Consider the following 23071-nt stretch of genomic DNA (forward strand, 5'->3'; position numbering starts at 1 on the left):
CTCCATGCATAGCTCTGGCAAATCCCCTCCCACCCCCCAAATTGTTGGTAGCATCTCTGATAATCTTCATAACTGAGAAGGTATGATGCTTCATGGCTCGTCTGGCTGATTTACTGTACAACTCTCTTCAGTACTGTTGAAAATGAATGGTAACTGCTGTTGTGTTTATTACAATAGAATGCATGGATCTATGTTAAGATATCATGGGGGGTGTTTTGTTTGCTCTTGTGTTGTTGGGTGGGTTTTTTTAAAAAAACTAACCCAAAAAGCAATCTTTAGGATTTTTCAACTTTATTCTTACATAAGAAAAAAACCCATGAATTTTATTTTAATGTAGTAAGTTACTGTAACTTTTTTTAAGGTGTCATTCCCCTCTTTTTGGAACTTATTCCCTCAACATGCTGAATCCTCTACTGAGAGCACAGCAAAGCCTCTTCTTTGGAATTTGATACAAGGGTTTTTCCATGTTATGGCTGGCAACAGTCACGTTCAGAGCAACATAGCTTGGGGCTGTCATGAGGCGGATTCTCCTTCTTGCGCAATGCATGTATTAGCCTGTCTTTATGAGAGGAAGAATATGGAATTTCTAGTAAGTCTCTTCCCTTTGACTGTTCTTATAAAAATCATCACTTAACTACTGAAAGTTAACATATTCCAAGAAATTAAACTAAACTCAAGTGATCATATAGTGTTTAATATCAGAGTAACTTCCTAAGTAAAGGAATTCTGGAAGAAGGTGGTTTGTAACTCATCTGTCAGTGCTGAATTCTTCTGCTGATGATTCTGATAGTAAACATCTAACTTTACTGATTGCCTGGTTTACGGTACATGTGATATATATGAAGTTCACTTCTCCAAGTTCACAACAGATGCTCTTTGAAATACTTGTAAAAGTCTTTCTTTTAGAACTGTTACCCAAAAGCAAAACTGAACTTAAAGAGTTTTTTAAGATGCCCAGGGCTCTTCTCATAAACACGTGCCAATAGCTGTTCACATGGGTGGAGACAGATGTGTATTGGCAAGGCTGAGACTAAACCTCTGAGATGGAGTGTTGGATATATGCTGAGAAAGATGTGTTTCATATACAAACGGTGTTTGTGTTTCTGTAGTATGAAAACTTCTTTAATACAGACAATCTGTTCAATAGCGTTTAGTCAGGGTTTCAGAGAGCCTAAGCTTTGAAGAGATATTAAACTGTGCGGTTTTTTTTCTCTGAAACTTTTCATCAGTTTGTAAATGTGTGAAAAAGGAAATGGTAGCAGTAACTGCTTTGCAGAGTCTAGGTTTACAATAGAAATGCCTTACTGATTTTGGTATGCTGTACTGCTAAAGGGCTCCAGCTTTGTTTTGCTGCATTGACTTGTTTTGGGAGGGTCCTGAGCAAAGACTAAGTAAGCCATACAAGCAAAATCAGCTTTTCAGGAGGATTATGTCCATGCTTACTGCCTTTACCAATAATGTTTTAAAATAAGTAAAATTAAATACCGAAAACTGCAGTTCATTGTTTCTTTCACCACCATAACAAGGTTGGCAATAGTTAAACAGTGGGTATGTGCTACTACAGCACATGGCTGCAAACTTGTTAATGAAATTCAGTAGTCATTAGTTCATAGAGCCCATTCAGGTATTTAGTTTTCAGAAGAAAATTACCTGTTAACTAAACTAAAATAATTTGCTACTCCTTTTGCATGTAAAATCTCTTAGTAATTTGAAATTTTTGAGATTTTGTTGCACCAAATGAACAATTGTGACAGGAAAAATAAACTCTTGAAGCTTAATTTTTGTAGTTTTTACAGTTGGGTGTTAAAAGTTTTCCTCTTAAAGTCTTAAGTCTATCAGTTTATCTATGAATGTACTTTTGTCTCTTTGATTCCCTTGTTTTCTACTTTCTCTAAGCTCTCTGTAACTTATGTACAGTGATTAGCTATATTAACGGGTAGTTGATTTTACTTGTGCATTAAGCAAATGCAATTTACTAGTAGGACTTGAGAGCCCAGGGAAGCCTGGAGAACAAAGTCATTCAGTCTCTTTGAAAGTCAACAAATACAAATTGTTAGTGCTGTGCAATAGAAGAATTTTAGAATGCATCGATTTCCATTTTGACCTTGCTGGCCGAATACAATTTTATTTTATATATACCATTGTGAGAGAGTTTAAATACTACTTGTTATCAACATCCTTGTTTTTACTCAGCTAGTCTATTAAATAAATTGAGGCAAAATAAAATGCATCATTTACTGACACTAAATCTAAATGGAAAAAGCCTTTAAAGAGAATGTATAGAACTGGATGTTTTATGTGAAATTAACTCTCCTGTGGTTCATGTCACACAGAGAGTTTGATACCTGTATTTCAGTTATCTTAATTTTATTGCAGTGGTATTTAAAATAAAGATATGTGTTTCACATAGCATTGTCCAAATCTGCATTAAATTGTCATGCTTTATGGAAGGCTTTGCTACCAAGCAACTGCATGTATACTCCAGTTGGTAATTATTTAATGTTTGAGAGCTTTATGAACTGAGACTACTTATTTGTGGTGCTAAAGGAATGCAGTTTGGAATTACAGAGTGGGGGGTTTGGAATAGAATTGCAAGCCTTACTTGTCTGTTGTGCAGATTTGAAACGCTAAACAGCAATATCTTCCACTGATTAAGATAAGGCTTGCAGTTGCTCTCAGCATTTTGAAAATCAGGACATTGCTAGTGCTGTTGGAAGTCAGATGTCTTCTTTGTGGTGATTATCTTAGAAACTGTTAGTAGATGGTCCATGCCACTTCCTCAGTAATAACTGTATCATTATAGTAGCTCCTGCCTGCCCTTCTCAACTGGTGAATTAGCCAGTCTGCTGGGTGGTCCTGGGCATGTGAAGAGGAGCAAGAGAAGCTCCTGTTACTGCTGCTAGTAACGGGCATCTGAATCCATAGCTTACATTTAAGAAAGATGCACCTCACTATAGTGGGAGTAATTCCTGTGAATGTTTAGATTCCTGTCAACGTTTAGCCAGTCCTCACCTGTACTTACTGTTGCTGTTTGTAGTAACTTCCAGTGGCCTGGAAGAACTCTTTATTTTCACAGGGCTTCAGTGAAGGCAATTCCATCCATTAGCATTCCTTTGAAAAACAAATATGGTGACTCCACTGTAAGCCTGGTTCCAAACTAAAGATCTTCCTGTGATTCTTTTCATTTCCCTTACCCCACTCAAATCTGTAGTTGCGTTTTTTTATTATGGAGATGGTTTACCTTCAGAGAAGAGGATTCTTTGGTATCTCCCAATAGTATGATAAGTGAGCATAGCTTGACTTAATATAGCATAATACTTTTCCACTGAAAGATGAAAAATCTAACTAGGACCTATTGCTTTTGTTATGCCTTTAGTTCTTGGCAAGGAAGAAATAAAACCAACCCGCTAACCTCAAGAAAAGGAAGAAAGATGTGTCTGTTTCCAGCTGGTTGGAAACAGTTGATAGCAACAGTCACAACAGATAGGTTTTGCTTAGATTATTTAGACACTAGTGTAGTAACAGGTTAGGAGCTACTAATCTGTGTTTATCAGAGAGACCAGTCCATTGCGTTGATCTGAGGCTTTTCCTTTGAAAAAGAAAGGAAAAAGCTGTCCTAGAATTTATAGCCAGGACTGACCCTGCCTCTGTGGCTTCCTGAGATGTCCTTAATTTCTCTTTAGGATGCTCATTTTGTTTGCCTTAATTTTAAGCATTTACTGGTTGTTTGTCCTTAATCAAAGCAGCGTACTTAAGTAGCCATCTCTAGCTGGCTGGCATCTTGAGTTCAAATTATTAGCTCTTTATTTTATGCACAAAGTTGTTTTTGAAGGCTTTCCCCCACACTTTCCATGTAGTGATATTAGTGCACAGTGAATTGTAGATGATGTGCAGCAGTAAAGATGGTAAGACAAACAAAACAAGAGAAACATAACAGGTCTCATGCTTTATTCATTCACATTTGTTTATGTTCATACCACCCAGGAACACCCAGGAAAAGGAAAACAGCTGTGCCTCAAAGGGAAGACAACAGCAAAAATACATCACTTCCTAAATAAGAGACTTCTGTAAGGTGCTAGCAGAATTTTTCATGCCATATTCCTGACAAAGTACCATTCTGTCTCTTCACACTTCATTTTGGCTCCTCCATCCAAAATTTGAGATATCAATTAATAAAACCACAGACTAATACTAGTATATTAATTTCATGTCTATTACTTATTTGTGTAGCAATAGTACATTGCTGTGGGGCAGCAAAGTACTAGGCAGAGTACACTAGAACAAAATGAAAGGATAGGTTGTCTTCTAAAAAAAAAAGGCAAAAACCAAAACAACAACAACAAAACCCAAAGAAACCCAAACAAACAAAACCCCAGCAAACCTGATGTTTCATGGCCTTGAGTTACCTTTGTGCATAAACAATTTTTTTTCTTGCCCTTTCACCCATCTTTTCCATTTTTCTCATGTATGTTAATTTCTGGTATTTTTATAATCTGATTTGTTCTAACTGTTCTCATTGAGACCATCAAATTATTGGAGAAAATGGAATTCTGAATCTGCATGGAGGGGAAATACAGAGCACGACCTAATACCCACCCTGGATCTGTGCTCTGTCTGGTGCTTCAGTGCTGATGCTGAGGATAGCAGACAGTGCTGGACCTATGAAATACAGAAGGCTGCCAGTTTTGTTAATTTAAGCTTAATTATGGTAAAAGATGGGGAACCACTGACCTTTAGAAGAGTTTGACTTAATGAGACCCTCATGCCTGGTGTCTGTTTTCAGCTGCTTTTAGCTGGACTAAAATTACTGTTTAGCAAGATTGGACTTTAGAAAGCTGCTTTTCTTACTTTTGCTTATGAATGATGGTACAAAATAAATAAGGTTTGGTACTAAATTTGTGTGTGACATTTAGCAAGGTTGAGGAAAGATTTTATTTGGGTATGTTCAGTAGAAGTATGTATTTTCCATTTGGTTTTGGGTTTTGCCTGCTGCTTAAATGTTTTGAAGAAGACAATATAGTTTATGGCTGAAGCAGGTGAAACTGAGAATTGGGAACATCTTTGAGGTGTTACTTAAATTACTGTGTTCATTCACAAAGACAGTCCTGCCCCAGAAACGTCTTTTCTCCTTGTTCTTTACAGACAGGATGTGTGTGTGAAATGCAGCCATAAGTATGGTTAAAAGTAATAGATTCAAGTTTGATCAGGTAGGATAGAGGCTTTTTTCCGTACAATTTCTATGGGTTTGAACTCATATGCAGCACCTTATTTAAAAACAGGTTATTCATGAAACAGTTGCTGCAGTGTCATGTCTCTTCCAGTCCCTCTTCTTTTTTTTTTTTTTTCTTCCTTAAAATATTGAGCAAATATTGGCCTACATGGGAAAAAATCAAGGAAAAAAAATCGTTTTCAGGTCTGTTAGGCTTGAGAAATGAACATTTTTCAAGCTCTCTCACTAACAATACAGGACAGATCTGCATACAGCAGTGTCAAAATGTAAATGTGATTCAGTTTGCCTCCCCCTTTCTTTGTCCTTAAATCTAATGATGCCAATTTTCAGTTATGGTCAAACTTTCTTGTTTGAAGATGGCACAGGTCTATCATAAGTGCCAATTTGTGCTAGAAAATTTAATTTTTATAGGCAATGAAATGTGAGCTGCATGGTAGGACAGTAAATGTAATGTAATATATAATAGGCTATTTAATTTGGTTTAACCATCTTAAAATCTATTTAAGTCCTCCTGAGACATCCCAGAGCAGATCTAAAGGAGATCTTTTCCATCAAGCTCTTAGTGATTTAAACTTATATTTCCTGTCCATTACACTTTTAAATTGATAATAGTATCACAATTCAAATTCACAGGCATGTATAGAGACTTGCATTTTTTTTCTAATGGGACAGGTAATGAGCTTTGTAAGTATGAAAGACCTCAGACACCTTTTATTCACCATTGCATGGTTTTACAGGTCTAATAGGAAAATACATTTTGTACTGAGGATTATGGAAGTTGATTAAAACACTATTTCAAGGATGAAGTATAGTAGCCACTTTTAGCACCTTCTGTTCCTTTCCTGAAGCAACCAACTTTCTTTTTAGAGGCCAGGATAGAGAGGGATCACTGGGGTGCGTGAAGATGCTTCACGATCACAGACAGACATCGCAGCACTTGATTCTGTATGGCTTTGTGAGAGTATGTCCCTCCGGGTACTACAAGTTGGAAAATGTTACTCCGTGGTATATAGCAGAGATTTATAGGATGGAGTGCTGCACCCTTGAAATGGGGACATGCTGCTGGCTTTGCAAGAGAGAGGATTGCTTCCGTCTTAGATCTCTTTGGTCACAGGGTGGTAATATAGATCTTTGTATGATAACAGCAAGATCATCATTATTGCCTACGATACAAAGGTATATTAACATAGTTTCTTGCACCTAATACAATGCTGCCTGTATATAGAAGTTGCATTAGTTATTTTCACTGGTGGCTCGTTATCCTTAGCTGGTGAACCAGTATAGCCAGTCCTTTTCTTCCTTCCCTGTTTCAGGCAGAACGTTGACTTGCAGCACCTTCTTATCATGCTTATTTTCTGTTGTATTTTATTTCAATCACTTCATTGTAAAAGTTCTTGCTCCTCTTCCTGTGTGGTAACTTCATTCTCTATCAGTACTTTAAATGCTATGTCAACAGCAAACCAAAGCCTAGTATTCTTTTTTTACCAAGGTAGAAAAATGGAAATTCTAAATAAAGTAGACCCTTGAGGAACACCACTGCTAGCTATGTTTTCTCCTTCCCAATAATTTGCCATGGGATGTGATACTCATGTGCTACCATTAACCAGGAAATTTCATCAAAGAAAGATAAGCCAGTATAACATGATTTACATTGGAAAGATCTGGGTTGTGTTTTTATTCTGCTTTCTATTTATATTCCAGTCATTGGTTACTATTGGTTGCTCTTTCCCCTTGGAACAGTTGTTCTAAGGTACTGAAGAGTGCTGAGTTCACACTAACAGGGCTTTTTTGAACACGGGTTCCACATTTCTTCTCCAACCCTAGGCTGCTATCCCAGAAAATGTCTTATTCATTGAGAATCCTTGTGCCTGAGCTTGCAATTTTGATATATAACCCATTTTTTCAGTATTCTGGGATGGAAATTTTTTAAGCAGCCTCATTTCATTTTAGTAATGTATGTGGTAATTTTCAGTGCTTTGTCCTTGTTCCCATGAGGTATTCTGTCTCTGTCCTCATACACAGCATTATTCTTACAGGAAAAAATGATGCAGAAAACTAATATTTGGTCTGTCCTCCTAACTTCTACTCCTTGTTGATACTAGTTCTTCATTTCTTGCTCTTTATTTCTTGTTGAGAAACCTTTCATTTGTCTGTGAGTTCCCATTTTCCTGGCCTCCTGGCAGTTTTAATTTGACTTCTGTGGCCTGACCTCTAAGTGCCAGCTCTCCTTGCTCATCAGACCCTTTTTCCATTCCTTGTAGGTTCTCTGCTTTCTCTTAATATCCTGCTTTGAGGTGCTTTCTCATGCAGGTAGGTCTATAGCCCTTTCCTGTCCCCTTTTTTCCTTTACTTGAATAGAAAGAGTGTTTGATTTGAAGTAAATCTATGACTTCCATACACTCAAATCCAATTTTGTATGTGTTTCATAACTCTTCGGATGAAATTTTGGGTTACGGTCCAACAGGGAAAGGTGGGATTGCTCTTGAAATGTAAAGAAAACTCTTAGTTATTTTTGAGTTATGCAGCTGGTGAGGCCTGTATCCCCAGAAGGTTAAGGAAGTTTGAACTGCCTTTGGCAATTATTGTTTGTATAGGCTGCTTACTTCCAGATGTGTTTTATTCTTCATGTAAAACTATGGGAATTAATTTTAAAAGCTGACATTTAAACCACCTGAATCAGAAATAGATTTTTTTTCTTTTTTCCCCTTGTGCTAGGTATGTTTCTACAAATACAGTCAGTTTTGTAGAAAGACGATAATTTTGGAAATTTCCTGAAATTCTTTAAAGGTTTCACTCTCTTTTTTTAAAAAATGTATGCTGATGTTTCTTTTCTCTTTGTGTTGGGACACAAACGTATTTAGCAGTTTTTCTTTTGAAAACACACAAAAGTGCATGATGACAGTTCACTGTCCCTTTCTCCAAGTGGTTGGGAAGGCTATTACCATGAATGATAAGGCTGCCTTTTGGAGCCCCAGTAATCACTTCTGAATCTTCCTGTTATCAAGGATGAAAAAGATTAATTAATTTCTCAAACACTGGCTATTTTAGAATACAGTCTGAAGTATTTATGTGTATATCAGTGTCGCTGAAAACCACCTTCAGAAGGCTATAGCCAGGGCTCTGGGTATAAGCCTGCGTTTAAGGTTCTGTGAGGTAAGGTAGTATGTGGATTTATAGTCTGTCGGCTGCTTTGTGTGTACTACACTGCGAACACATTTGTACCATATGGCCAAGCCACAGAATTGCCCAGCTATATGTGAAGGCAGTAATCTGTGCAGATGAACATGGCTGAAACTCTGGGGTCCAAAGAATCAGATGGGAACTTCATGTTTGGACTCGAGTCTGAGTTAGAGGTTTAGCAAAGCTACTGAGGACTTTTTTTCTGGGTTCTGATGTCAAAATTGGGCTCAGTGCTCTGCCATGTTGATTTTTGATAGTACTAATCCTAGAGTCAATAGAAATTTTAAATTATATATTTATGAATTTCATTTAAATGTAATTGGAATTCCTCAGTTTAGGATAACAGTGATGTATAATGCTTGTCTCTTTCTTACCCTTGGGTGTGGGGGGGAATCCCTGAATAAAAGTCCCTTCTCATTTTATTTGGGACTAGCTTTTTTTTTTTTGGGTATGCCTGAAATTTCCAAAGTCCACCTCTCGTATGTGTCTCAGTGCTTGATGAGGTGCTAGCAAAAGAGAGATCTGTAAGTCTTTCACTGTGTGTGTTAGCCAAGGCATCCTTCAGGATTTATGCTGCAACATTTTTAAAGCACAGATAATAGTATTTAGTAACTAAAAGCTTGAAAAACGTATTAATGGACTGTTTATATTTTGTGTTATTCCTCTTTATTGTTTTTCTTTGCTTTAATGAGATTGAAACCAATTTAGTGTATTAGTAAATGTCTGAGCATGTTCTTCAAAATGATCTTTCAGTGCTATGGTGGGGAGTCTGGGGGTTATATCTTTAATCTGATGGCACTTGATGTTGTTTGGTTTACTTAACTTCATGGGTCGGTGGGTGTTTCTGTAACATATGGCACTGTATGTTGAAAGTGGGTGTTTACATCTGGTATGCATTGCAAGATTTAAGGTAGAGAGGATGAAGTTTTGGGCAAGTATGTGTTTTTTGGATGAAGGATAAAGTGAGAATACTTTTATTTCCTCTTAGATTTGAAACATATCATTCTAGCAATGCCTTTGAAACTCTGCCAGCTTTGCCAACCGTAACATTTATGGGATTTTGGACCTAAACTGAATTAGAAAACTGTTTTTAGTGGCAGAGAAAAAGGTTAGTGCATGAAAATAGCTAGGCCTATTATTGACTGCATGTGGTCAGTGGTTTGGCTGAATGTAGGTGGCTTTTTTCCTGTCACTGTTTTCAAGCATATGGCTTTGTTTGTCATGAATATAAAACGCTTTAAAAATGAGTTCTACTGCAGTTCTTTTGCACAATAGTTTTTTGCTATTTAGTAGTGATTACTTTGCTGTTGCCATTCATTTTCAATCTTGTAGTAAAAAAAACCCCACTTTAAATAAAGCTGGTGATTCCTGTTGACATCAAAACTAAGAGGTTTGAAGAATGTGGTCATCAGTGTATAGCAGCTGCTTCTGTCAGTACTATCTTGGATTCTTATACTATGTTGTTGATTCTTTATTATAGTTAATGCTGGGATTGTTTGCAGTGGGCAGAAACTCCTTTTAAATGTGCACACACATTTTGTTTAATTAGTAGTTTTGTGGAAATCTCTATTACTGAATTATAACTTTCCTTTTTCCTTTTCATGTTTTCAGTCTTGAAAGTAACATTTATAGCAGTTTTTCCCTAGGTCAGCTTCAGATTTGCCATTTCTTTTTACGATTATGAAGAAGGCACCTTGAAATTAACTTAGTATTTAGTTTTCTTCCTTGGGTGTAGTATACAAGGGGCTACCGAAGAGCTCAGGGAATAGTGAATTTTCTAGCTTCTGCTACAGAGAGAGCTTAAGGGCACAACAGGTTCTGTTCAGCTTTAACTTAAACAGTGTTACCCTATTTATATCTTTTTTAAAAAATCTGGGTGATAGTGTGCAGATTGTGGATTGTGTAGATTGTCTGGTGTTTTCAGTGTAGAAAATTCGAGTGAATCTTGTTTTAGCAGCTATCAGATGCAAGAGCTGGTTTCATTCAGCCAAGAGCAAAGTACATTTGGTTCTGCAAGATGCTGAGAACTGCAGTAAGAATTAGGGGCACCAAGTAGTTCGAGTTGGTTTTACTGCTGTAAAGTATTTAAAAACAAAGCAAAACTGTTTACAGTTTCCCCATGTTTGGAGAAAATAATTTATAGAATTATCCAATTTTTAGATTAATCCAATTTTTAGAGTATCTAATTAAATAAACAATGAGATAACCTGTAGAGCTGCTTAATATGTTTGTCAGTGAGTCCTTAGAGAAGTGCATCCTGGTTCCACAGGCCAGACACAAGGAAAATCACTCTGATGCACAAGTAAGGCTCCTTGTGTGATCACATCCTGCAGACTTCCAAGAACTTCATTTGTTACCTACATAAAAAAATTACACAATACGATTTAAAACACAAAATGGACTTTTAAAATTCCTAAAATGTGAAAAAAAACCTCTAGAAGCTGCAATTATTGCAACTATAGGTTAGAACTTACTGTAATATCTTCCTACAATGTAACATAATATAATTTACAGGTTAAGAGACTTCTTTTCTAATTTAAACTAGGTTTTCTGAATTGTATTATGAAGACAGAGCTGTTGTAACTAAGCATGCTTGGTGAAAGATTCACTAAGCAAGAAGTTCTTTGCATGTATTTTTAAGTCTCACTGCAAGAGCATCTTAAGGTGGATATAAGCATTGCATCCTCAAACGTTTAACAAAAATAAAAAATTAATTTTAATTTGAATGAGTGTGGTGTCATGCAGAACACCCTCAATAACAGCAAGCTCTGTAATGTATTTTGGTTTGGGGTTTATATCTTTTTTCTAGTTCTGATTTAGGACCAGGAAAGTGCTTGATATTTTTGACAGTAGTAATTGTCACAATTCAGGAATGCTTTATCTTGAGAGATCTCCTATTTAAGCTTACTGCCTAACTGATAACTGTTCCTCATCAAAAAGATTTTAAATAGGAAGATGATGGAGATTATTAGTATCAGTTCTGAACACTGATTGATAGAACAGTATCTTTAGAGAAAAACAGCACAGCTAACTGATGACCTTTGGTTTTGATTTATGTGAGTTTTTGTTTTTTTTTGTGGTCTTGTTTGTGAATAAAGTTACGTTAATAAATCTCAATGACTCCTCTTTGGATTGTAGAGGTTGGAGACCTGAGGGAGCTGCAAACACTGGACATTTCAACCAATCGTTTGATAACGTTACCTGAAAGGCTGCATATGTGCCTTTCGCTGCAGTACTTGACTGCAGACCGAAACCACCTGTGGTATGTTCCCCGCCACCTGTGCCAGCTACCAAGCCTCAATGAGCTCTCCATGGCTGGAAACCGCCTCGCATTTTTGCCACTTGGTGAGTCACCACTGTCATTGGGCTAGGGGGTGGGTCAGAGAAGAGACAGGAAAACAAACTTTCTGTCTTGGAAATAAAAAAGAAAAAGGCAACAAGTGATTTTCTTTGGTGGTCCCTATGAACTCTGTTAATGGAGTTGTCACAGTGATCATATTCTTGAAAATATGTTACTAAACAAAAAAAAGGCAGGTTGAAGTTTCATGTCTGTTTTAAAGCCATAGGTCAGCTATCAGATTTGCTTTATTTTTAGCTAACTGAGGGGGAAAAAAGTTTAAATGATATTGTGTTTAAATATAGTACTATGTAATCTGAGTTCCACCACTTTGGGTAGTGATCTGTTTCTGTTTCCTGGATCTGATAATTTAACTAAGATTTTTCAGCTAGGGTTTAAAACTTTCCATGGAATCCCAGTAACTCCACATAAATTGTTTTTCATCATTAGGAATGTCAGTACTGCATAACCTAGCGAAGGTTTAGTTTGTGCTGTGTGTAGGCATCCATCAAAACTTCCATGGTAGTAGCACAAGAAGAAATTTAGCTGCCTTTCTTGCAACCCTTTCAAAGTTTGGAAGTGTTGAAGCAGGTCTTCAAGAGTAGGAGGTGCAGTCAGCATGTGCTGGTTTGTTGTGGGGAGTAGCTGTGTTGTCAGTAAGTGTGGATGGTGTATTCTGTGAAAAGCAAGTCCTCTGTGTTCGTTACTTTTTAGTCCTGCCACAGGCTAATCTCCACTGAAATATAGACACACATGCAGATCTGTCATATCATTTGAATAGCCATTAATAGTTTTTCTAGAATACAATCAGAGTTTGGTGTTAATTAGGTACAGATGAAGGTATAATAATCACTTTGAAAAGAAGCTGAAAATTGAGGTGGCTAGAAATGAGATAATTCTTAAAGTAATTACATTGTATAGGTTTAACTGAATTTTTTCAGTACTAGCAATTTAGTCTTTAAAGAAGTTTATGATCTTTCTGATTTTCTTAGCACCTTAGTTTATATTACTGCAAAGCATATGCAAATAATGTCTCCAGACATAGGGGTTTAGTTACATCTCTCATTATATAAATGAGAAAATGAGTTCCTGGTCACATCATCCAGATTACACAGTGCTACCTAAACCAAGCAAAGTAACTTCCCCTATTTTGGCAAATATTTGTAACTCCATTTCATAAGACAGGAAGTTGAATCTTTTTAATTTTGCAAAAATACAATGCTGTTCAGTGAGATGAGATGTGAAATTAAAGGGTAAAAGTTTTTGCTACTCTTATGTTAGTAGCTTATCTATGAGTGAGCTATGACCTGGATGAGCCATAGATCTCCTGAAATGTTTTAAGTTCAAAAGGAGGAAATAAATCTCTAATATAATGACACACCTTCTTTTTTTTCTTTATTTTTAGAATCAGATTCAAAACATTCAAAAGGAACTTTTAAAATAACGGGAAACATCAAAGACTGTCAATTGACCTTGTTCAGTAGTTCTTAATAGTGACTCACTGGTGAACATTTGGAGATAATTTGCTATCTGTGGATATGAAACTGAATCATAAATCCTTGAGTTCAGAGGAGAAGCAGCACAGTATAAATGTAAATGTTTAATCCTTCCTCTGAAGAATCAGAAGACTTCAGATTGGTCAAGATGTGATAAAGTAAAGTAGGAGAGAGTTAGTGCATTGAAAAGTAAAAAGGTTAAATCTATCTCTCTTGTATGGGAAAATGTTTTTCTTGAGTATTACTGTAGTTAAGGCGTAATTGTAGCATTATTTCTGCTAGCTGCACACATTTGCTAATGTTTTGTGTGTGTATGTGTATTTTTATATCCAACTTCATTTTACCAGTTAATGTCTGTGTAAGGATGTTAAATAACAGTGAAAGATACTGTAGAAATATCTACAATTGATATTCAAGCAAGAATTGTCAAACAATTTTTTTCAATTAGGGAGTTGAGTTGAAAAGCAGGCATTTTATTCATCTCCTGACAGAATGTGGATTTTATCTCTTTATTAGACATGTCCATGCTAGAAGAAACGTATTTGGAACCTAATGCTTTTTAAAGTGTGATTTACTGTATTTCATATGGTGGTTGACATCTACTATGTGAAGGAATCCATTCTTCCTCATCTAAGTATGTCCTTTGTAGCTGCCAGTAGACCCTCTTGTTAAGTGTAATGGAAATCTGCATTTTCCTGTTCCTAGATTGATAGGTGTCAGATTTGTTCCAGCAGTAGCACAGCACTGCTGGTTACATACTATAGTTTTCCGTCTTATATGTTCTTTTAAGTTTGTAGGCACATGCATCTTAAAAGTATGTGTAACACTATTAATCAATTTTAGAAAATACAATAAAATACTCAATTCCACTCCTTAACTTTCAGAATTGGTACATAAACAAACAGATGGGTAAACAATAATGTCATTTGTTCTGCAGAACATAGTTAATTCTTGGATATGCCAGTATTTTTTAAAAGTTATTATTTTTCAGCTGTTGAATATTCCAGTGTATATTCAAAGAAGCAAGACTGTGTGGATCTGACCCTTGGGCCTTCCTAATAAATGTATTTAAAAAAAACCAAAACAAAGCAAAGAAAAAAACAAAACAAACACAAAAACCCAACCAAAAAAACAACCAAATTGTATGTGTAAGTTGAACACAAAACTGCATCCTGGCCAGTCCTATTATTGTTAGGGTAACTTCCATGCTGCCCTAATAAATGGTCTTAGGAATTCTGTTCGTGAATGGCAGATGGAACTACTGATCATTTGATATCAATCTACTTACAATAGAAATTATCCATTTTCAGAAATTTATCTTTAAAGTTTTACCATTAGCAAATGCTCCAGTGCCTGAAAACAAATTCCACTGCAGGCGGAAATTTGACTCTGATGACATTGCAAAAATGATTTACATAATAAAGTACAAATATAATTAAAATAGGGCATAAATTCTCAAGTGTACTGGCAGTACAGGGGATGTTATGACAGCAAATATTCAGCGTTATATCACTTTATTGAGGGTTTATGTGCACTTTTTGTTTTGAAAATGGGTCTAGTAATTATCAGTTCACAGTAAACAAAAGTCTTATTCTACCTCAGTATATGCTTTTGTGTCCTTGCCCTCACAGTATGGTTAAAAGAGCATCAGTGCAGACACACAAGAGCTTTTGTTCCATCTTCAGCCATGTGGAATGCATATGCCAGGGCCCTGAGGTTAAAAAAAAAAAAAAAAAAAAAAAAAGAAAAAAGAAAAAGAGAGAAAAAGAAAAAAAGTAGAATTGGGGTTTGTTCAGGACTCATGGCATTTGGTCATTTCTGGGAGAAAGGTCTTTGATCTGGGAGCCTGGAAGGAGGAAAGTGGAAATGTTTTAGACACAGTACAGTGCTTGCAAAAGCCACATGAAAACCTTCTTTGTAGCTTTAGCCTTTTCATAGATGGACAGCTTCCTTATTTTACAAAGTTCTTCAGAAGCATGTTTTTAGAGAACTTTTAACAATATTTGTTGACTGATATAAGACATAAAAATTAATGTGGATGGGATACAAAGAGCTTTTTAAAGTGGTGATTTATTTAAATTTAAACTTTATGGATAGCGTTTGAAATTGGGGAAAAAAAAATCTTTTGGGGACTGGAAGATGCTTGGTTGTTTAATGCAAAGAAACTATATCAAAGGAACATTTATAGTTCCAGGCTATTTGGCTTTGGGAATTGAAATTTTCCTACTGAGATATTTTGTCTAACATCCAAAAATTTGCTTTAATTACCTAGGAAATGCAGTCAACTCAGAACTTAGAATCTAAACATAGCATAAGATAAAGACAGAGGGAAGGAAGAGATGAGATGCAGCCTAACTCCCCCCTCAATGCATATGAAAAGAACAGCTTTAGGGCTTTTTTTGACTTGCCTGATTTTCAGCCCATTTGCATACATCTGTGTAGAAATGAGCGAGATGAGCCTCTTTTAAAAATTTTCTTCCATTCTCTAAATTAATAAGTTAAACAGTAGCACATTCAAGCTACCCCAGCAACCCATAGTTTTCTGCTCTTAGTATAACTGGCTTCTGCAACATGAGGCGATATTCTTGAAGCATTAGGTGTGCCATGCACATGCTATCTGCTTTAAACTTTATTGGATGATTCTTTTCCAGTCTTACAATACTTTATGGTGTTATAGTGCCTCAGTATCTCAATACTTTTATTCATTGTAGGATAACAATGTTTTTGTTTCATCTAAAAATATCCTGGAACTTTACTAAACTATTTTCAGCCCTGCAATAGTGAGCCAAAATAAATCATCTTTTTGAGTTGTTAGCTCATAATGATGCACAGCAGCATCTCACAGCAGTGCCCATCAGTCAGCAGAGATATTTGTACTTGCTTCTTGGGGCAGGACAGTTGATGGGTGCAGCAGATAGCTCTGTAAACTAGAATGCTTTGGGACAGGGTCAAAGCAGCATGTGATGGTTGAACGTGTCCCCTGGTGTCCAGTGAGTCAGGCTTGAACAAAGGCCAGATTATGGTCCTGAAACCTCCATAGGCTGTTGCGGGGCAAGGGTCTGTGCTAAAAGGAAAAAAACAAAACTGTTTTTCTATGTTAACATTTTTATTTTAGAAAAGGAATCTATTCATTTTTCTGTTGGTATCATCATTTGTTCTTTATATCAAAGATTTGATAATGTGACACCCTGTGAAGCTCCTCCTCAGTGTGAGCTTTTAAGGTTTCTGGTGCTTACAGCTGCCATTCAAGTGGGTGACAGCTGAAGACATTCAGTATATTTTAAGATGGCCAAATGTTTGGGGGGGATATAACTCAAAATACCGTTTGCTTTATCTGCACTAAGTGGTGTCCAGAATTCTTGTGTACAATAAAACTATTCCATAATTTTAAAAAAAGGATTGTATTACTTCTTGTCATAGTAGGGAATTAGGGAATGGTGAGAGATCATTATTCCAATAGAATTTCTGAATAGAAATATCATGGAAATAACTTTAATTTTTATTCTGTTCTTGGCCACAATTACAAAAGGGACAGAAGCTATGCTAATTTCTCTGGTTATCTTTATGCCAACCAAGGTAATTGACAGTTGGTAAAGATGGGAAGTCAGAATCGGTCCCTATTAGTATCATCTTGCAATGTGGCTGATTCAGCCAAATGCCTGTTTATCTTGCTTAGTTTGTATAACATAAAAGTTTAAGAACTTGAGAGACATACAGATTATTTTTTTTAAATTATTTTTTCATAATGCAGTTTGTCTGGGTTACATCTATCCCCTCTCAGGCAGAGAGGCTTTCAAACATTGTTTGCTTGGTTTGTGCTTTGTATTAAATGCATATGTCTTTTCCTAACCCAGTATCTTGAGCAGCATAGGATGAAATGGGCTGCCCAGATGATCCTGCATGTCAGCTTCCATGCCAGTTTGAAACTTTTTTATAGTTCACTGTTTGGTTTGTCTTTTTAAATGTCTCACATTAGCATGCTTTTCACTTCTTTTGATAGCAGTTTTACCACTGACTAGATCTTGCTGATAAGCAAAATTCTTGTTTTCAAGAATTCTTCCTAGAAACCTAAATTCTCCCTTTTAATTCTGCTCCATTTTCCCACTTTAATTTTCTAAACAGAATGAAATTACTCCATACCTATATACTCCTATCTAGAGATACGTTAATATATTTCTAGTCTGTAAAGGTATCGCTTAAACATGCTGTACTTGCTTCTTTGACTGCCAGCCATGAATATTTTAACAGAAATAACGCAAGAAGCACACCTTCAGATGGGGCTACAAGTAGATGATCAATACGATTTTTTTGTATAATACTCTGCAGTTTAATGCTTGTATATTTTCTTGTGTTCTGTAATTTACCACACAGCCCAGACTTGTTTCTGAATGATTACTGGTTGTATTTGGTTATGGCTAATATAATCAAACAAGTATCTCTTCTTGGGGAAAGAGTGGGAAAGACCACATTCTTCCTTGTCTCTACTGCTTTATCAAAGACAGCAAAGCTGTGATTTCAGTGACATGAGGCCAGATGCTGAATGTATGTTTGACTTTGTGAACTTGAAGTATGAACGGAAAACTTGAAATCAGTTGTCCCTTTGCTTCTTTAAACTGACTTCCGAGTTTGTCAGTGCTAAAATTCAATTATTTATAATGGGATTTTCAGGGAGGGTTGTTTTGGTTTAGTAGTTTTAAATGCTGCTTTCTGAACAGCTTTTCAATTCATCCATAATAAAACCGTTGGCTGAAATTTTACGATTCAGAAATACAAATTTGTTTGCCTAGATTGAGTCTGATTAGCTTATTTATAATTAAAGAGAATTGCTTTGCTCATAATTGTCACTATGTCATCCATTCTCCCCCTGACTTTTCGTATTTTCTGAACCCAGATTTAGGTCGTTCTCGGGAGCTACAGTATGTTTATGTGGATAACAATATTCATCTGAAAGGCCTCCCATCTTATCTGTATAATAAAGTCATTGGTTGCAGTGGGTAGGTATGAATTAATTCAAATGTTTTACACACCTGTTCCCTGTAAAAATTCTCATAAATATCTTCCTGTATGATACAACTGATTATTTTTTTGTGTGATGGATTCAGAATGGATGTTAATTTGAAGAGATTACTGCAGCTCCCAGTTCTGTTTTATTTTTGTAATAAATCTTCTGTGATCATTACTGACTTTCAGTATTTTAGTATTAAGCCATAACAGACAGTGCAGTTATTCTGAAGGAATTTATAATGATAATGTAAGGCCTGAAGCTGAATCCTAGTTGCATTTAAAGGTTGTCCAAAAATGTAGGCTTCACAGAAATTTCAGAATTAAAGAATGATGAAAATATTTTTTAATGTGTGGCAGCATCTGTGTAGTTCATAAGTTCTCACATTTCTTGGAATGTCACATGCACATCGTTCACTCATTTTACATGTATCAGCTTTTTGTAGGTCTCGGTACTTACTAACTAAAATAAATAACTTTTTTTAGGAATTATGGATTGACAGGTATATTTTTACATGTGGATTTTAAAAATATCATAGGCTGTCTCATGTTTGTGGCTAGGATGTGAGAAAAAAGTGGTCTGTCTAGGACACTAGTATAATTCTTTCTGCACTGACACTAGCATAAATTAGGATCAGCACCACTGATGAATGGAGCCTTACTGGTGTAAAACTGATCAGAAGAGGATTGTCCCCATTACCATCTAATTATAAATTTCTGGTATGCTCACTCTCAGCAAATCTTGCATTAAATATAAATTTCCTCTCTACAGCCTGCACTGTACTGCAGTATGTGAGATGCTGAGTCTTGGCATTTTAAGGTTTTTCTAATATTCCCGTGTCAGCTGGTTGTGTGATATTTAAATACTTGCAGTTGGATTATAATTCTGCTGAACAGTGTGCAGTCTCAAGCTTCTACTAATTTTGTTTTTCAGGAAAAACAATTTTTAGCTTTTGTTCTTTCAGAACTGATTGTAAATTCTAAGACAGTCATTGAATTGACCCTAAAGGTAATAAAATGTTGATTGTGACCAAAACCACTAGTAATAGTGCAGGAAATGTTCCAACAAGTTTGGTCCAACTGTCCTATTTCAGGTGATTTTAAACAACTGTGTCTCTTTATTTTCTAATGGTTTAAGTCCTTATTTTATACCCAGTCAAAATAATTTTATCTTTGCACTGACCGTTTGTGAAGATATTACCAGTTCTTTTTGCTGTTGTTATGTACACACTGCTGGTGAGACTAGCTGCTAGTATCTCTCATGGAGATTATTATAAATCTAGTGTAGAAGAGACCAAAGAAGTTGAAACAGTTGCAATGAAATAAATTGTTGTAATGCTTCTGTGGAATAGAAAACCGAAATTTTTTTTCCTTAATAATAAAGAATTTTTAAAATAGTTTTAATAAGCAAAATAATATTTGTACTTGTGTACCAAACAGATATTTGTTGTAGTTGTGAAACCATCTCAAAACAGCATAGATAATTTTTAAGGAAATGTTTCAACATGGGAAGAGCACTTACATATATTATTAGGAAACCAAAGGTTTTCTTTATCTGATAAAGTGCTGAGTGATGTTAAATTTGGGTAATAGTCATGTGAAGAATTTCTCTGTTCTTTCCAAGAAAGCATTAGTAACGAATGCAAAGCTTTCATGGGTCAGGCAAGAGTTGAAGATCCAGGCTTTAGTACTCTGTCTGGTCATCCACTGGAGAATAAAATCTGTTGCGCTGCTGTTACTAACATAAAGCTAGATTTCTGAAAATAGAATATAAATTGCATTGTGTAAGTAATGAATCTCTGTCTGGGAATCCTGCAGTCAGACTGACTGAAAAAGTCTTTTATGTAAGAGGTGATGATCTCAGCACTCAAAATAAATTTTGATCTTATTTTTTGCAGATTGGATTTCATAGTCTGCAGCTAGATATCTGTCAGTCTTGCTGAAGGCAGCCAATAGGTGGTCACAGCTTTTTTTCCCCAGTTATTTATTCACCAGAGTTCTTCTGCAACTCCATTTTTTCCAGATAGTTAGACCATCCTCTGTTCCACTTTTTAATTTCCATGGATTTCATGGGATTTTTAAAAATTTTTTTGTTCTTGCACCCAGTATTACTTGTAGGCTGAGATTCATTCCCTAATCCATCCTGATTTAAGGGTGTCTATCTCTTAGATTATTCCTCTTGTCTGTTTTGCTTGTCTACTTTGTTTTTCAGTGTTGTAGTCTGGCATTGATAGGCTCACCCCTTGTATAAAGTAGACCAAATGGCCCAGCTCTGCACTGCAGAAACTGTAGTGAGTTTATGGGTGTGTCTTCTGGCTAGCTTGGTACAGGGTTAATCAGTTGGACAATACAACATTATAGATTTATTTGTTGTGATAGCTAACTGATTGGGCATGGATTGCTGAGGAATGGATTGTTGGAATATTGGACCTCTGATTCCAAATAATATTTTTTAATGGTTTGTAGGAAAGAAATATTTAACAAGAAGCTTATTGACTTGCTGTTTGCTGTTGCTCATTTTTGCTTGTTTCTTTGGCTGTTTTTCCTTTAATCAGAAGAGATGAGATTCTTTGTTATCAGAGAAGTACTTTGGGATTTCTTTTACATCTGATAAAGTCGAGTGTAGTTACCTCAGGTTTAGGTCCAATATCTGGGAAGGGTGACAAATTTGTGTTTCTGTTCCATTTGTTAGGACTGGCCCTAACAAGTTGCTCTTGGCTTCAAATTTAAATTGTCATAAACAATTCCAATTACCCTGTTGACTTCCCCAATCTCTTAGTAGAATTTTTCTCTGCATGTCTCTTCGGCGTGATAGCTTGCATTAGGGTTCATGTAAAGAGTTATTATTTTTACTACAAGCTAAGTTTCTCTCCTTGGATATAAATAACCTTCCCTATGTGATTTGGGAAGGCCAAGACTAGTAGACTTACTAGGGTATCTTAACAGCTTAGGCTGTTTTTATTTTTCCCTTTCCCCACCCTGCATCATCCAAGGGGACTCTGTGGATGGGGAATGGTATAGTACAGAATCACCCAGTGGCACTTAAATTATATATTTCAGTTGTTTACCTCACATATTACAGTTGAGAAATCCATTACCATTCTCAACTGGTTGATCCAAGACAGAGGAAGCCAGCTATTAGGTATGTAAAATATTTAGTAATGGCATTCAGAGTCTAGAAGAGATTAACACTTTGGCAAAGTAAGGGACATGTAGTACACTTGGTTCACCTCCTTAGGATTGTGTTATCATTCTTCCAGCTTTTGAATATTATTTTATATAAGTAAAGACCTCTCAATGTCTCATGACTAGGTGGGAATCTATGGAAAATATGTGTCAACACAGAATCATAGAATAGTTTGGGTTGGAAAGGACCTTTAAAGGTTACCTACTTCAACCCCAACATGTACTGCACTCCCCAAGGAATCCTTGAAGGGTGCTGCACTGAAGCAGTATCGGGCATACTTTGGGTTGGTCATCTGGGTTTTGCATAAAGTTACTGTTATTACTTTTTTCTAACCACTTTTTAAATGTCTTGTGTCCCTCTAGTTGTGGTTCTCCGATTCAAGTTTCAGAGGTCAAACTGCTCTCTTTTTCATCGGGCCAGTTAACTGTGTTCCTGCCAGCAGAGGTGAAATCTATAGGGACAGAAACAGATCGTGTGCTGCCTTTGCAAGAACTGGCCATGAGGACCCTCTATAACACCTACTACAGATTTTTAAAAGGTATGAAATATCTGCTTTGTTTCGATTACGGAAAGAGTGGAAGTGTTTTCTGGTAGTGATTGGAATATTTCAAAGAGCTGGGCAAGGATTAATATTTTAAAAGATTTATTTAATCAAATTATGTTTAAAATGCTGTATTAGAACAAAACGATCCAATATCAAAAAACAGAGATCCAAAGGCTGAGTGGTGTTTACAAATAGTTTCTTTCTTGAGGACTATATAAAGAAGGATGCTTTTTGCAGGAGAAACTCTTTAATGGCAATAGGAGATGAGAAATACAGTTCCTGAGGCAAGATTAGATGCATCAGCCAACAATGCAGCTTCTTGCCAGGCAGCACACTCCTAAACTGGCAGACTTGTTATACATAAGGCAAAAGAAATGCTAGCAGCCCTTGGCCATTTCAGTGCAGCGTGACAGCTGAGCTGGTTTAGTTCTGCCCCAATTCAGACTCTGCTGTAAAGTGGCCCTTGGCTCATCTGGTTATGCGTCATGCAATCACATGAGTTAGCAATATCTGATGATAACCTGCAGATTCAGATTTTGTCAGATTTAGATATGTTGACTCCCCCCTATTTGTGTTGTCCTGGGAATCTGTCAGCTTTATAGATGAAAGTAGAAAGCACAAGGGTGGAGAGTTACAATGGAAAGATTAGAGAGTTTATGATAAGGGGTCACTTGTACCATGGCTACTGGAATAAATCATAACTGCTGAACTATTGCTTTGCCAGGAAAAGAGTACAAGGAGGTCTGCAGCAAACATGCTGTAAGGAAAAAGCTTTGTGTTGAGAGGTGGGATAACCTGTGTTCGTAGGAAACAGCGCTGCTTTGTGGAGAATGTATTTACTGACATAGAGAACCTATTATTTGACCAGTTCATTTGTGGGGTCGTTTGTTTTTTTTTTTATTTCTGCATATGGTGGGGAGAGGGGTCTTCACTTGTTTAGTATCAGATTATCAGCTGCACCAAAATTACACAATCATAAATGCTGTTTCATTTTGGTTTGTAAAATTCTAGTCTTTGAGAACATCAGGTACAAGATCTTTTAAATCATCAGTCACTACTTTTCTCACCCAGTTGTGACTTCCAGACAGTTTCTGGA

At 36.3% G+C, this 23071-nt stretch overlaps 1 protein-coding gene across 2 annotated transcripts in view; it reads left to right on the top strand.

Moving 5' to 3' along the window:
* The window catches only part of LRRC28 (leucine rich repeat containing 28), a 51268-nt gene that overhangs the window by 22078 nt on the left and 6119 nt on the right, over positions 1 to 23071 (top strand). For both annotated transcript variants that reach the window (XM_074916949.1, XM_074916950.1), the window contains 3 exons: positions 11549 to 11755; positions 18135 to 18237; positions 21794 to 21969. In XM_074916949.1, the coding sequence (XP_074773050.1) occupies positions 11549 to 11755; positions 18135 to 18237; positions 21794 to 21969 (486 nt within the window). The remainder of the gene's footprint in view (positions 1 to 11548; positions 11756 to 18134; positions 18238 to 21793; positions 21970 to 23071) is intronic.

The sequence above is a fragment of the Athene noctua genome, chromosome 13, assembly GCF_965140245.1.
Source record: "Athene noctua chromosome 13, bAthNoc1.hap1.1, whole genome shotgun sequence".
Lineage (NCBI taxonomy): Eukaryota > Metazoa > Chordata > Aves > Strigiformes > Strigidae > Athene > Athene noctua.